A 16268-nucleotide genomic window follows, 5' to 3' on the forward strand; every position below is an offset into this window, starting at 1 on the left:
TTTCTAGCAGTTACCTGATTCCCCTTATTATGTAAGGTTTTCAAACAATGAAAATTACCTGTCCAGAATATCAGTGTCATGTTACATATCCTATGAAAACCATATTAAATATTGATTAGTGAAACAGTCAGTAGTATACAAACCAGTCAAAGTCTTTCACATTTTTTGAAACGTTTGTAGTTTAGAAGGACAGGAAGGGGGGGTGAGGGAAAACATCAACACAAGTCAAGGCTAAGCACCAAATCCCAACCTAAGCAAGAAAAAAAGGCTTCAAAATGACCCATTACATAGTTAGACAGATGTAGTCAATGATAACTTTTGAGTGTTATAAATGGGTTCTGAAAAGATAAATTCACTTTCCTTCTGCTTAGTAATATTACAAGTAGGATGAAAAATCACCTAGGGGTATGGGGCTCTTGTTTCCTGAACCAAATAAAGGTGAATTCACAAAAGCTAAAAATTAGCAATCAAGAGTAAAAAAAGCCGACCAAAAGTACTTTCTGACAGGAAAAAAAAAAAAAGGAGGGGTGAAATAATTTTGTATTACTGAACTATATTAATTACAGGTGGTAGCTGACAAACACTGTACTATTAAAAAGTGAACTTTTGAGACACATTGAACTATCAATTGATTTGGAAAATGCTACATCTGCACAGTGTTCTTCCCACAACGACCTGTCAAAGCCTCAAGAGAATGGTACCAAATGAATTTCTGACAAAGTCAATCAGCAGAAGGGAGAAAAAGATGTCCTAGAAAACATCTAGACCATAGGTGATGACTGATTTCTGAATGCAAAGATACTTTGGTATTTAAGTTATGCTGCTTAATTAAACTCATAGCATATTTTATAGTGTCTTAAATTAAAGTTCTGCTACCTACCTTTCTGTAACAGATGTTACCATATCATCAGCCACAGGAAGTATTTCCTCAGAGTAACAGTACAGACCAAATGTGTAAGCAATTACTGTTTCATTCAGCTACAACAAAGAAATGGCATCAAATAAAACTGCACACACTGGTCTTACTACACTTAAAAATTCAGTGCAGCAAACAGCTTGCCTACTTCTATTCTTGAATAAGGAATAAGCAGACTGCTGAAAGGAAAGAATTCCTGGGCTATGCATGCTGCTGAAGCCAGGGAGAGAAATCTGTTTTCAGACGTGTCAGAGCACAGACAGAATGGCTACAGTATTGCATTTCCTTTTTTGTTCATTCAAGACAACACAGAAGACTGTTACGGGAAAGTATCAGGAAGTTACAGCAGCAGCTCTTACACAAGATCTCCCTGCTCCATTTTGTTTAGAGTTGAGCAAAAGTAATACTTACTTAAATGATTGTTTAAAAAAAAAAAAAAAAAAAAAAACCACAAAACAACAACAACAAAAAACCCACAGAGACCATGATTTTACTGTATTTGTGTGTACTTTTAGATCTCTTAGTCTCACATCTCCCATTTTCAAACATGGTTTAGCAAAAAAATGTCAGTGTATACTACATAAGAAACAAAAGTTTTTTACAATACTAATTATTGCCTTGTGCAACATTAAAAACCTTACGATACAAAGATGCCAATTAACATGGGGTTTTGTTCCACTTAAGGGAGGAGGGAAAGGAGAGAGGAGAATGATCACCATTATTAAGTTCTTAATTACATGTAACTTGGTTTGACAGCATTATTCATGAATTAAGGGAATTTAAGGATCAATGTCTGTCACTACAATCTTTATTAATATGTAAAGAAATCACATTTAAAGGATTAAAACTTCCATTTTGAGGTCTTCAGTGAACAATTAGTTTCAAGGATGCTTTACATTCAAGTGCCATTAACTCAACGCAAGCTCCAAGAATACAGCACACCTGAGAAAGATCAGACTTCTTTGTAAGACTAGTTGTTTTGCTAAAGATAAATATTTAGGAAACAGAACCATTCCAGATCATCACAGATGATGCTACAACCACTGATAAGTGTGCCCAAACCTTATGAAATCCACTCAAGCATTACAACATTTTTTTTTTCTAAATTTAGCGCAGCATACTTTCAAACAAAACTGGATGTTCCTCAAAATATAAAAGGGGAAAGGATCCATCACTGAAAATGTAACAAACCTCCCTTTGACAGAAAGCATAGTAAAGAAGCTGCACCAATTAATTTTAAGTGTGTTATACAGCTGGAAATCAATAATAAGCTTTAACGAATTAGTAAGTATATACGCTAAGCAGCCTTCTAACATCAACATCCAAGCGCAAGCCAGCCCTGTTTTGCTGCCAGCAAGCTTTGATCTTGCTAATTCAACTATGTCAGCAAATGCTGCGATCACACCAAAACGCAGTGCAGACCCAGCCTGCCAAACAGTCTACTATGGCAAGAAATGTTACCCTCAACCATACAGACTTGTTTTAACTAATATTAAAGAAAAATAGTAATCATCAAACTTGGATTTTTCTATTACTGTTTAGAACAGAGAAGAAATCTGCCTGGGTCCACTAATAATCATCAGACCAAGACCTGTTAAGTGAAACTGCTGATGTCCTGAAAGTGTATGACTTTCCTTTGCAATCTGTGCCACCTGTGCTCGCTGCTTCAACTACCGGTTTAAACTACTTACTCCTGGTTTAAACCTAAAATGTGTTTGAAGGCTGCTCTATTTCCTTGGCTGTTTCAGCTCCCATTCCTGTATTAGCTAATCCCTCATAGCCTAGCAGTAGTCTGCATGCATGCACAGGTATGCAAATACAAGACCTGAGGGTGAAGAATCCTAAGGAAGTCAAAGAGCAAAGGCGGTTTAACCAGATATTTGTTTAAGGAAGTACTCACCACAGAGGCCAGAATCTTATTGTGCTAGACTCTAAACAAGCAATATTTTGGCACTCGTTACTGATATACTAGATAAATTCCTATTATGCTTTTATGCAGAGTGACCTCTAATATCATTGCCCTTCATTTGGGACTATATTACTTGCTAATAAATTAAAATCTTTTACTGCTTAAGACACAAACCATCAACAAATGCAAGTAACTTTGACATTAACTATAATAAATTTTACAAGCTTTTCTGAAGCAGCAATAAATATCCTTAGCACAGGACATTCTTGAAGCATTACCTCATACAGCTACCACAGAGCACCACATCTTCCAAGAGTACATGTAACAGCACTGCAAGTACCCAGCTCTACAGTCTCAGAACACTAAATCTCAAAATAGTCAGTAGGTATTATTCCAAGATGAGAAAATAACAAATCACCCTGGCTTGTCAGGAAACCATCCCGATTCCTGTCCATTCCTCAGTGGTCACGTGTGGAGTACTAACAAACCCTCTCTGCAGATTTCTGAAGCGGTGGCCTCCAAAACAAGCCCCTCACCCCAGCCTTCACCTCACAAGACAAGCTACTAGTCTTAGTTCCAAGACTTAAAAACTCCATCACATAAAATGATCCCAATCTTATCTCAAACATATAAAATGCAATACCACACAACACATACTAGTTCTGGTTTGCAATTTCTGGATTTTGTGAGAAGTAAGCTTATTTTAAGACACTACCAACACACAGTATTTCTCCCATGACTGTACCAACACTCTCCAGCATTTCAGTGCATACAAGAGACTGCATCCTTTAAACAAGTTCCAAATTTGGAAGAAAGACAGTGAAAGGCCATGTCTATATTAGAGAGACAGCAGAAAGAGCTACCTTTAGATTTAACATGATAAACCTAGTTTAGGGACAAACGTACACACAAACAGCTGGCACTATTAAAAAAAACCCCACACATACACATTACACTGGCCTCTGCCTCAAATTCTAATATTTGGTGCAGGAAGCTTTTCTTAAAATAATTGCCCGTGTCCACAACACACAAAGGTACATTTAAAGTTATTACAATAAGACACGTTAGGGCTGACACATGCACACACAAGATCTTATGTAATGTAAACTACTCATTGGAAAACATACTTGGATATTCTTGAGGTTACCAGCTCGCTTTCAAAAACATCACATAAGAAACACCAACAGTAGGCTTGCTTGGAAAACAGTTTCAAAAATTTGCTTAAGGAGAACAATCCTGCTGAGATGTTGCAAAATGGGTGCCTGAACAATAGACGTTTGTATAATTTCAAGGTGTACTCAGTGACACTGAATCACTTTCAAAGAAGCTGTTCCACCAGTTCTTTACATAAATATTCCAAGAATTACTGTTACAGAAATCATACTTTCAAATGCCATAATGAAACAAACTTTGATAAGCTAGAATACGTAACAAGAGGGATAAAAACACAGGCAGAAGTTTTTCTTTCCTCACAAACACCAAGATGTCCTTGAACAACGGTTCAAGGCTTAACTTGAATAAGTTTTCCTCATCTTTGCATAAACACAATTTCATTTCCTTCTACAAGTATAACCTAACATAACCTCTGAACACATTAAGCACATTATTTCTTCCCTCCAATTTGTTTTCACCTATTTAGCCCAGGAAAAGAGAGAAATACTGCAAATGGCTCTTCATATACATTATTTTTACCCATCTCAGGCCTTTCCAAGTCATCCTGCTGCCAAAGGCCAGATCTACCTCATCACAAACAGCACTTCCCTTCCTCATGCACTTGTACCCCAACTTCAGGGCACCTGGGCGTTTCACTTTTACTCCATTTGTGCGTGTGTCAGAGAATCTAAACTCAACCTGGAAGCTAATGAGGTCCTACAATTGGTCTGTCCTCAGGGTATGCAGTAGTACACAAAGTTAGTGAGCAGAGCCTCCTTAGCAGGCACCCCGGGTTCTCTCTCTGCAGACCTGACAGCAGCCTCACAGCCTCGGGCTGCCAGCGTTACAAAATAAATAAATAAATAACATTTAAAAAAAATATGATTATAATAATAATTGCAGCATACAGAAGAGGAAGAAGGGCAGATTTTCAGTTATTTCGGATTTTAAGAACGAATGTGCCAGCCATTTGACGCGGAAACAGCCCGGAACAGGACGGGGGTGCGGAGCAGAGCCCGCTCCCCGCTGCGGGCCTCGAGAAGCGGCGGCTCCGCACAGTGACCGCCCGCTGACCGCGCTTCCCCCAGACCCCAGCCGGGGCCCGGCCCTTCCCCGCCGCTTCCCGCGCCGGGCCAGGCCCGCCCACAGCCCCGCAGGGAACCAGCTGCCGCCGGCTGCGGGGGTCTCGCTGGGCGGGAAGATGGCGGAGGGTCTGCGTGCTGCTGTGAGGGGAGCGGGGCGCCGCGGCCCTCCGCACTCACCTGTCAGCCACAGCCGGGGCGGCGGGCGGGAAGGGGCAGGGCCGCAGGCGGCGGGGGAAGGAGAAGGAGGAGGGCGAAGGCGGGAGGGGCGACGGTGGCAGCGACGACCCGGCCCCGCGCTCCGGCAGCGCCGCTCTGCTGAGGAGCCCCCGCCGCCACATCCGGCGGCGGGCGGAAGCAGCGCGCGGCCCCCGCTCGCATCCATGGCGACGGGCCGGGCAGCGCCAGCCGGGCCTCCCGCCCCGGGGCTCGGAAACGGCACCGGAACGGGGCAGGAGCCGCCATCGGACGGCTCGTTCAGGGTCGCGGTAGATCGGTACCTGAGTCGGCAGGCGCGGCACTGGAGCTGAGGTGCGGTACCGGACGCGGAGCCACCACACACGCAGAATCACCAGTATGGCAGCAAGGCCCTCAGACTGGGAAGAACGGGGGCCAGGGGCTGCACCACCCCGTGATCCAACGGTTGCCCTTCAATCCTGCACCTCCTAGGTATTAATTTAATGCTGATATTTAAAAGCCTTAGTTGTGTTTCATCCTAACTACTGCCCAAGTGGACCGACAAGGGAGATTAAACTTTCACAAAATGCCACTGGAATTCCTTGGTTTTTGGTTTTGTTTTTTGTTTTGGTTTGTTTTTTTTAATGTGGAATGGGTGGAAAATACTGAATCCGGGCTGTTTGCACTTCATCTGCAGACGGTACGACAGAAACAGCGAATCAAAGCTAACCACAACATCCAGCAAGTAGGCTGTTTGCTTTGAAGCTTACAACACATAATTGAAATGTGATTAATTCCTTTGCTCCTTAACACTTAGAAGAAGCCTTCACATAAAATTCGTATGTGAATTCATTGTAGCAGATTGTGAAAGTCAAAAGAGGCCTTTGCCTAATTATTTTCTCTTCCTGAAGATCTATCTAGCTGTCTCAGAAGAGGTCTGTGAAAAGGCCACGAGTATGTGCCTCAGAGTGAGGGCTGAAAATACATTTTCTTTTCATGTGCTTCCCAGCTACAAGTATGCCTGCAGTTCTCTTTGGTCTTCATTTTCCTGTCTGCCTCCTTTTGTGCAGTAGACTTAATTGCGGCTGTATTAACACAGTCAAAAATAGTGTGTTTTACCCACTTACTAGCATATTTTTCATCACTAGAGGTCATTCTACAAGGTAACCAGCTGCACTGGTTGAGATGTTCCCATAATTTTAACCTTTTCCCTTCTTCAAAGCCACCAAAAAGGGAAAAGAAGAGAGCAAAAAGAAAAGCTAAATGGCTTTAAAGAGGGGAAAAAGAGGGAGACATAACAGGCAAAAGAAGATGGACAAAAGGTAGAACAGAGTTGCTTGGGAGGAAACCTAAACATAACCTGACCAAGTACCAGTTTGCTGCTGTCAATTCTCTTTATAGCTGGTGCAGTTGCAGCTCTCTCAGTTGTCTTATCCAAGTCACAAATCCAGTCCTCAGCTATCCAGTTCCGAACTAAACGTTTAAGCCTCATTACTCCTACCAAAATTACTTCATCCTGATATAATTCTGCTGTACCATAACATTTTTATCTACAAGATTACACATTTGAGATTTTCCTAAGAAAACACTTGGCAATGTTCTTATTTTCTGGAGCAGCTCACTTTCTAGCAGCAGGGGGCAGTACAGAGATCACAATTGTTTTTTTTTCCATGAAGAAGAAATGCGAAATACTGCCATATGGAAAGACAGGGTCTTAAACAACTTCTCACTTGATACGGGGTGTCTCTGATCTGAAAATGAAGAGGCCTTCTATGGATGCAGTTTCTTTTTCATGGGAAAAGAATGGCAAGTGGCCTCTTGTCACTCATCGTGTTACAGGTTTGGTTTTGTCATGGTACTACGAGAGTAGCAGGCACTGTGTAATGTATAGGAACGAGTACAGAACAAAAGACTGAAACAAGCTACTAGTTGTAAAACAAGAGGCATAGATAGCCATGCAGAAGTCTAAGAAAACAAGGTGGAATACTAGTTAGCATCTTATTGACAGCTGAGAAGCTTTTTAAATGGGCATTACTGTAAGCAGAGGGGCAAAGTCTGGTTGTCTTGGATATCACACCTTCCAGACCTACTTGTGCACCCATAACTGGACTTGAGAAAACAAGATACAAAGTTTAGGAAGCCAGTAACAGAACAAATAATAATTGAATCTCTCAAATCAAGATTTTCAAAACCTGGAAAAGTAGCAGGAAAAAGCAAAGCCTCCTCTCCAGACCTTCAACCAAAAGAAAGAAAAAACAGATGTAGAGGAGAAAAGCACTCCAAGGTTATTTCTTCCCTCCTACAGGAAACCTCCTAATAACTCCTTCCTAAAAGAGCCAGTTCCTGTATCATTAATGCTGTACAAAAATCATGCTGTACAAAAATATTTGGAAGCCATCCATCATAGCACTCTTTCCATCAGGCCTGAGATAGCAAAACTAAATGCAAATGCAACATCCTACTTATATATTTAGCATACAGGTATTACATTTTTACTGCAAAGCCATCTGCCTTCTCTGAAGTTAGCTGAAGCAAACCAATTTCCTGAAACAGGCCTTCTAAAAAAAAAGATTCAAGCAAACAACACCAGATTAGTTAGGACCAGCAAGCATTCACCTCTCAATTCACATAAAACCCAGGCTGCTGCTTGCTGTGCACATAAGCATATCACCTAGACAAGTGTTTTTGGAAGAACTGTGACTCCAGGGCAGGAGCAGACTTCCAAAATGGATTCTTCAGGGAGACCAGGAACAATGATACTGGAGAAGGGTGAGCTGGAGGTCTTAAACATTAGAACAGAAAGCTTAAAAAGAGGCAGGTTGGATGTGAAGAGTGGGGATAAAAAGCCTTAATTTTCCTTGGGTATCTGTGTGTATCTGGGGCTACCCAAGGTCAGTGGTTCATCTTGACATCTTGCCCATGCTTCCTATCCAGAAACTTTCTCTGTCCCCTTAAGAAATTAACGAGCAAGGCAATTTCAGAGCTCAACTAACACAGTAACTGTCTTCTACAAACCACAGCTGCACTAAAGGAGGAAAGACAACTGGCCAGCGTTCCCCACCTCAGGAGTGCCGCAGACTGTGACCTGTGTGCACACTTAACCACTTTAATTCGAGGGATGCTACAATGGAGCAAAGAAAAAGATTAAACATGCTGCCAAAAAGCCCCTCGACTCTACAGCCTCGTAGTGATGGCATCTACCTTTAAGAATGGCCTCAGAACTGATCAGAAATTCAAGTTTTCACAGATGGGTGAAAGACAAACAGCAGTGTTTAACGTTAGAAATACTCAAACCTCCTGATTACCGAGACAAAAAAAAAAAAAAAAAAAAAAAGCGCGCCTTTCGTCTTTGCAAGTCACAGCAACACCACGCTGTAACGCAGTTCGCTCCCCAGGTGAAAGCCCGGAGACCGCTCTCCAGCACCGCCCGGCCCATCCCCGCGGGCCTGGGTATCACTCCGAGCCGCGGCCCTGGGCCCCCACCTCTGCGGCCGCCGCCAGGGAGCAGCCTGCTGCCCGCCTGCCGGAAATAGCGGAGCACACTGGGCGGAGCTGCGCCGTAACCCTGTCCGCCGCTCCCATTGGCTAGCTCTATTTATCCTTTCATCGTATTGGTCAGTGCCTTCAAGTAGCTGCGCTGCGGTTGGCTGCACCCGACGCCTTTTCCCTCTGTCAGTGTTAGTCCCTCCTCCTGGGCAGCCCGCTCCGCAGTGGGGCGATCGGGCGATGCGGTGACGTCGGTGTTTGAGGGCGCTGCCATTGGCGGCCGCGGCGTGACGGGCGATGTGGCGCGTGCTGCGCTGGGCCCTTAGTGGCGGCCGCCGCGGAGCCGCCGTCCCTGAGGGGCAGCGCTGCCATCGGCCGCTCGCGTCCTACACCATCCTCTGCGGGGGGAAGGCCCGAGCCCACAGGTGAGGCAGCGGAACGGAGCGGCGGCGGCCGCTCCCCGCGGGGGAAGGGGCTGCTAGGGTCCGGGGCTGGGCAGAGGGGAGCGGAGGCGACTGCTGAGGAGGCGGTGGAGGGGTGCGCGGTGGGAGCTGAGGGGAGCGTGTCTGCGGGGGATGTGGAGCCTCCTGTGTTCCAGTTTGTACCCATTGCCCCGTGTCCTGTCATTGGTCGTCACTGAGAAGAGCCTGGCTCCATCTTCCTGACACTCACCCTTTACATATTTATAAACATTAATGAGGTCACCCCTCAGTCTCCTCCAAGCTAAAGAGACCCAGCTCCCTCAGCCTTTCCTCACACAGGAGATGCTCCACTCCATCATCTTTGTTGCCCTGCGCTGGACTCTCTCCAGCAGTTCCCTGTCCTTCTGGAACTGAGGGGCCCAGAACTGGACACAATATTTCAGGTGTGATCTCACCAGGGCATATGAGTAGAACCATCGTCCCAACTTTCCCTGAAAATTGGTCCGGATTCCTGCAGCCTGCCACAGTTTTGCCACCTGCATCAGTGTCCCTCACTGGGGTCTGAACTGAGTTGGGTCGAATGTTGTTCATGGATTTTGGTTCCATTTGAATGTCATGGGTGCACAATTTCAGCTCCCATGGCAGTGCTAACAGGCTTGCATCTCACCTGAGGCTGTGAATAAGGAGCTTTAAAGAGGGCAGCGAGAGCTGAACTAAAACCAGAACATAATACAGATATCACTAAGCAGAAAATACAGAGAGATCCGGCATGGGGAATGTAACCCGGCAGTGTGTGCAGAGCACACATTGGCTGTGGGGTGACACAAGGTGAAATTTACCCTGGGTGAAATCTGACATTGGATTTCTTATACTAGCAGCCCACTTGGCACATCTGTTCTGCAGCAGCTGCTGGATGGAGTTTCAGAGAAACAAAAAAGAAATCTTCTAAACACCTACACCTCACATTGCAACATTTGGTATTGTGAGTAGGAAGTTTCAGAAATCCAAAGGCATGTAAAACCCCAAAAATATAATTGGTGCATGATTTAAGCCGCGTTGGATGCCTAGCTTTGTGATTATTTCTCACACTCTACCCAGAACCTTATAGATGTTAGTATTCCTGAATGACTCTTCATTGTTTTTTTCAGTAGAACGTGTACTGCCATCACGATGCCTGAAGTAGACACAGATCACCTGGATGAGCAGCAGGTGCAGCTCCTGGCAGAGATGTGCATCCTGATTGATGAAAATGATAATAAGATTGGAGCAGATACCAAGAAAAACTGTCACTTGAATGAAAATATTGATAAAGGTACAGCGTGCTTACCTTCTAATTGAACCCTTAAGTTGACAGAATATTTTCAGAAATATAGCCATGATTAAATTAAAACCTTAATCTCAGGTGGGTGTTGATCAAACCAGAGCAAGTACTTCCCACCCCCCTGCCCTCCCCCAGTGTACAATACTGCAATGTGGAGGAACACACCACTGGAGAGAGAAATGTGTGATTGTGGATATAAACTGTATGTCTTGATAAATATTTTTGAATCACATTTTTGTGATAAAACAGTATTGTTTCCTATTATAGACACCTGATTCTATGTAGGTTTTCCTAAAGAATGCCACTTGCTTTGTTGTCATTCTCATTGATTGTGGGTTTCATTTGAGTTTGGTCTGATTCATCAGTCTCTCATAGTAGTTTGGGATCTCCTTTTCTGTACTCGGGGGGAAACATCTTCCTGGAGACTGAGGAATAATAAACTCTAAAAGGTGCAGAAAACAGCAATGGTACTGTTTTTAAGAGAGCCTATTGTACTCTTGCAATTCCTGAAGCATCTTGAAATTCCTTACAGTTTTTTAGGAATTTTTAAGTCATCACTTTTTGATAGTTAATTTATGGATGCTGAGCCCTCCTTAAAAGCTTGCCAAAATTAGCATCTTCAGAATGGTGAACTGATTAAGTAGAACTCTTCTGTTGCATTGTTGTTCTTAGCACTTTTCTGATTTCAATGTTTTGCATAACCTGACATAGAAACCTAAATAGTAACTCTGAGTTTTTTATAAAATCCTTGTTCTTTAACATATATGGATTTTAGAATAGGCTACCCCAAAATAAGGCATTCAAGCCTTTAAACTGTCTTCATATGTTTTTTTTTTCTCCTCTGTTAAATAGCTCTCTGTATTTGTTTGTTTGTGTATTTTTAGGTTTACTGCACCGAGCTTTCAGTGTTTTCTTATTTAATACAGAAAATAAACTATTGCTGCAGCAGAGGTCAAATGCAAAAATTACATTTCCAGGTTAGTAATGAAATACATTATATTTACCAAAATGTTTTATTTAAATCAATATTTTTAAAATACGTCGGTCTGATCTTGCAGTGTAACTCATTCTGAGGTTTTAGAATTCACTACTTTGGAGAGGAAATACTACTAAATATTTCTAAGAGTTCAAGATGTACTTATCTTGCAGTTGAAGTGAGTTAAGCTTATTGTTCTGCATGTTGTTGGGAAATGATTGTTACCTGAGATGTTTGATCCTGTTTATGTAGTGCAGAGCCTGGAGACGTGTTTAGTGCGGTTGGAGCCCTTGCTCTGGTCGCTGTGGGGAGTTCTCATTGCACCTGTGAAGACGGGCAGTCGATGTGTAGTGGGCCCTGCTGCTTGGCAGCAGTTGCACTGTGCTTCAGTGAGATGTGGACCTTTATCTGTGTATGTTTTAACAAACACCTTTTTACCTATAGAAGGGAGACTGTGTGGCCAAACCACGTAGTGCATGATTTTTTAAGACTCCTCAACTGTTACTATCAAATGCAAACGGAAAGGCATAAAAATAAGATGTGGAAGGAAAGAGAAGTAGCTTACACAAGGTGTTGGAGGATGCATAAGGCTGTCTGTTTCAGAATTTTGGATGGAAAACAAATTCAAGTGTTTCTAACCCTTTTCAACTTGAGGGAGAAACACCTATTTTTTCTTCTAAGGGAATTTTTACTTTAGAGATTGTTTAAAAAATGATTTTTTTCCTTGACTGCTAACTAATCGAAATGCTTGAGTGTAGTTTGCACGTAATCTGACTCTATTTTAGATGCGCTTGAGCTAGACCTTTGCAGATAAAAGGTTGGCCATTCACAGTTACTTTACATAACTGAAAGTAATTTTTGCTATACTTGCAACAGAGTACAGAGGGTCTGTCCTTTAAACACAGCATAAACTGTTTATTTACTTACGCTTGCTGTCAGCTGGTCTTGAAGCTCTGGGAGTATTTCCAACATTCTATTGCAAATAAACTCCCGAAAGTAATTTTAACTAGCATTTGTGGGATAAACAAGGTCTTCATAAACTGGCTGTGTAAGTAGATGCTATCTCAGGTATGAGAATGTGTGTTTTCACGTGCATCAAACACTCACCTGCAAAGTAGTACCCGCCTAGAGGCAAATCCTGGTGCAAAATATGTAAGGAAAAATAAGAGGTGAAAATATCCTCCTTTCTCCCTGACTCTTCTCTGCAAAGGGAAACAAAGCTCTGATGTGTTGTATAACTATTCTGTGTCTCTAGTGGGTTTTTTTAGTGTGGTGTGGTGTTTGTTTTTTGGGCTTTTTTAAAATGTTTTTTATTGATGCTTTATATGCATCAAAAAATGTACTGATACAAACTTCTTGCAGATTGTTTTACCAACACTTGTTGCAGTCATCCCCTAAGCCATCCACTAGAACTGGAAGAAAATGATGCCATTGGGGTTCGGAGAGCAGCACAGCGGCGGCTGAAAGCAGAATTAGGAATTCCCATGGAGCAGGTAAAGGGAGTGGGAGAAACAGGAATTCTTGCCAGTCTTTGCCAATTTACAGACTAACTGCATCTGACAGACAGCGTCAGCCTGAAACCTGAAAGATAATTCAACTTTTGAGATACAGAGAACTTAGTGACTTTGAGACTTCTTTATCTATATTCCAGAGTCTCAAAAGCTTCTCTTGGTAAATAGTGTTTTAGAATATTACACTGCTCAAACTAAATACAAGCCAAAGAGTAAATCACACTGTAAGGAGGGATCGTGTTGCTTCATGTGTGACTGTGGGTGCCAGGGCAGGCTGTCTTGCTTTGTCCTGCTGTCCCAGGGAAGGGGACGTGCCATCGTTCTCCAGGCTGACAGCTGAGTGCTGGACATGCTCTGTACAGCGGGAGGGCGTCACTGTGAGCTGCTGCCAAGGCCCATCTACAAGTCCCTCTGCAATCCCAAGTGTTCTTTGGGAAGAAGGGTGGTCTGGGCACTCGTTGCTTCTTGCAGAACAGTCCCACAGCCACTGCTGGCTGCTTTTCCCTCTAGTGGCACTTTGGAAGCGCACAGAGAGCAGGGGAAGCTGCCTCAATTATGCTCGTGGTCAAAATCTCTTTCCGTATTTTGTAACTGATTCCGTTTGGGTCATGGGACACGGGAGAAGCAGCACGCTGGTGGGAAACACCATGGTTAGCTTGTCCCAGAACTCATTACCTGGTCTGCAACTTGCACAGATCCCTGGTAGAGCAGGGTTATGTGCCATCTGTCCATGCAGACAGATGAGCTGAGTAGTCATCAAGTCTTTTTCTTGGGAGGGGAGGGGTAGGTGCAGGTGTTCGTGTTCATCAGCACTTCAGTAAGTGTCTGTTAAGGTCTGCTAAACATATTTTAAACTTACTATGTAGAATAAATCCTCTAAAAATATTACAGGGTAAGCCAAATTAGAGAAATGTGCAATTAATGTCATCAAAGTGCAATAAAAAATTTTTGTAGTAATTCTTTGTGAAGAAGTACACTGAAATTGTACACTTGGGGGGGAAAATAATTGTTAAGGAAGGGGTAATAGCCGATAGTTCTTCTGCAATGCCCAGCAGTGCAGTTGTTGGGGTTCGGCACTGGTTCTGACAAGTGTTTTGGTTGTAGGTACCTCCAGAAGAAATCTCCTATCTGACACGAATTCACTACAAGGCCAAGTCTGACGGGATCTGGGGTGAACATGAGATAGACTATATCTTGTTTGTACAGAAGGATGTAACGCTGAATCCCGACCCCAATGAGATCCAAAGCTACTGCTACGTGACACAGAAAGAATTGAAACAGCTCTTGGACAAAGCCTCCAAGAACGAAGTTAAGATTACTCCATGGTTTAAACTAATTGCAGAGACTTTTCTTTTTAAGTGGTGGGATAACTTATCCAACTTGAACAAATTTGTTGATCATGAAAAAATACACAGGATGTAAATTGGGGGGCTAGAAGATATGGAAGACCAGCAGCGATGTGCTGTCTCATTAATACTATGGTAACTCGTGACTCTTGAGTGCAGAAAATCGGTCCACCTGGAGCATGTTTAACAAATAACTTCATAGAGCAATGGTTGTAGCAAATGTTTTTTCTTCTCTCATCACTTCCTCTTCCCCCCAGCCCTGTTCCTCTTAGGTGAGTTAAGCTTGATCTCATGTAAAATGGACAATGGTAACATAAATACCTCCTGGATTCATGTTTCTCCATTACCTGGTACGATAGGAGAGACCCACAGCCTGCGTGTGCCAGTTTGCTCTTCCTTCTTGTGTAACGGCACACGCTGGCTGGGGCTTCGGGCACCGCCTGCCCACCTCATCCAGCAGAGCTGGCACATTCCCAGCGTCCTGTGGCTGCACCCTCTCAAACAACAATTAGAAATTAATTTGAGTTCTGCACTGATAATGAGAAAACTAGTTGCCTGAAGAAAAAAAAAATCAATTAATTCAAAGTATTCAGGATGATTTTATTTGCAGAAAGCATGTTTTTTTAGCTACTGTATTCTATAATTAACCAAACACATAGAAGTTCAAGTAATTGGATTCTCTGTGTGGACCGAGTTTCACTTTGAAGTGCTGCAACATGTGTCATAGTTTTAGATTATAAACTCTGGGGGGGGTTGCATTGGGCTTTTTCCCCACCAGCCTTTTCTGGTTAGTTGATGGCTGAGTACTGGAGGTCTCTTAAAAAATAAAAAGCAGGGTGTTAATTATACCTGATGTAAGGATATCTATTGCATATAGGAAGTAGCCTGGCTTTGGAGAGGGATATGCACCCAGTGACTCTTCCCCATTTTCCAGACAACAAAGGCACCGTGATACAAGCTTGTCTTTCCTGCAACATCTACTGTAATAGTCATTCCCAGAAATCTCAATCCCCTTGAATTCTGGAATTCAGGATTGCTTACACTAGGCTTACACTAGGTCTTAATTTCAGTTAATCAGAAACTGGATCAGGATGCAAGAACTAATCCTTTTTGATCTTGCAGTCAATTGTGAGTAACAAGTAAAATGGAAGGCTGTATTTAATAAGACAAATAATCAAGGGTATCTCAATTTGAATTAAAGATTTTGGTTCTCCCTCCCCTCCAAAAAAAAGCTTAATTATGATTTCTTCTGTTAGCACACTACTGTCTCCATCTTCTCCCAGAGGTGTCTTGATAGAGGATGTTGTTCATGCCCCTTTCTCCTGGCATATAAACCAAGGCTGTAACTAGTCTGTGCCTGGCTACGTTTTTCCAGTGGCAAACATTTCTGTTTCTGAAGCATCTCTAGTGGTTCAACACTGAGAGGTTTTGGTTGTTTTATGTTCACCTGAATTGATGAATTGTCTGGAAGCAAATGACAGTGCGTGAGGGAACAGTAACCGCAATGTAACAGCTCCTGAACTCAGCGCCATCAGCCATGTGACCTGGGTAATACACTACTTTTCATATACTTAAAATATTATCTGAAGATTATGATGAAAATACCTAACTTAAAGCCTTGGACTGTTGTTGTCTTTCCAGACATTGAGCCACATGGAAAATAATCTCTGCCGTTACTACACTATAAACAACACGATGCCTGTTAGCTGTCACTGAAGCAGCACAGTGCAGGGAGCAGGGCACAGATTTATTTTGGCAACATTCTCTTTTTCTAGTTCAAAGGGCCAGCTTGGAGCAAAGCTGACAAAGTTATCCTGAAGTAGAAATAACGTGCATAAGGAAGCTGAAAGCAAAGTTTTGCTAAACAGTTCTACAAAATCCCTCTAAACTTTTGACAATAAAGTTTTTCTTGACATTGAACTTCTTTGCAGCATTACGTTTTTCATACTGAATTTATTACACAGTGTAGA

The 16268-nt window shown here is 42.8% G+C and overlaps 2 protein-coding genes across 6 annotated transcripts in view; one reads left to right on the forward strand and one right to left on the reverse strand.

Moving 5' to 3' along the window:
• Window positions 1-5412, reverse strand: part of WDR37 (WD repeat domain 37) — a 45224-nt gene extending 39812 nt beyond the window's left edge. The window contains exons 1-2 of one of the 3 annotated variants that reach the window (XM_065829897.2): window positions 5240-5412; window positions 59-90 (exon numbers count right to left, since the gene is read on the reverse strand). The gene's annotated coding sequence lies outside the window, so the exon portion shown is untranslated. Of the gene's footprint in view, window positions 1-58; window positions 91-880; window positions 958-5239 lie in introns of those variants that run through there. The other 2 variants (XM_071805306.1, XM_065829894.2) reach the window with 2 other exon arrangements.
• Window positions 5413-5431: 19 nt separating this feature from the next.
• Window positions 5432-16218, forward strand: IDI1 (isopentenyl-diphosphate delta isomerase 1). 3 transcript variants are annotated; one of them, XM_071805307.1, is made up of 5 exons: window positions 5432-5728; window positions 10293-10456; window positions 11350-11442; window positions 12804-12934; window positions 14057-16218. In XM_071805307.1, the coding sequence occupies exons 2-5, from the start codon at window positions 10315-10317 to the stop codon at window positions 14372-14374; spliced, it is 684 nt and encodes a 227-aa protein (XP_071661408.1). In that variant the 5' UTR covers window positions 5432-5728; window positions 10293-10314; the 3' UTR covers window positions 14375-16218. The 3 variants fall into 3 exon arrangements, with proteins under 3 accessions (XP_071661408.1, XP_065685970.1, XP_065685971.1); XM_065829898.2 differs by lacking the exon at window positions 5432-5728 and adding an exon at window positions 8954-9147; XM_065829899.2 differs by lacking the exon at window positions 5432-5728 and adding an exon at window positions 8954-9147 and having other exon boundaries at window positions 10296-10456.
• The last annotated feature ends 50 nt before the right edge of the window (window positions 16219-16268 follow it).

Source organism: Patagioenas fasciata, chromosome 2, assembly GCF_037038585.1.
Source record: "Patagioenas fasciata isolate bPatFas1 chromosome 2, bPatFas1.hap1, whole genome shotgun sequence".
NCBI classification, from domain to species: domain Eukaryota; kingdom Metazoa; phylum Chordata; class Aves; order Columbiformes; family Columbidae; genus Patagioenas; species Patagioenas fasciata.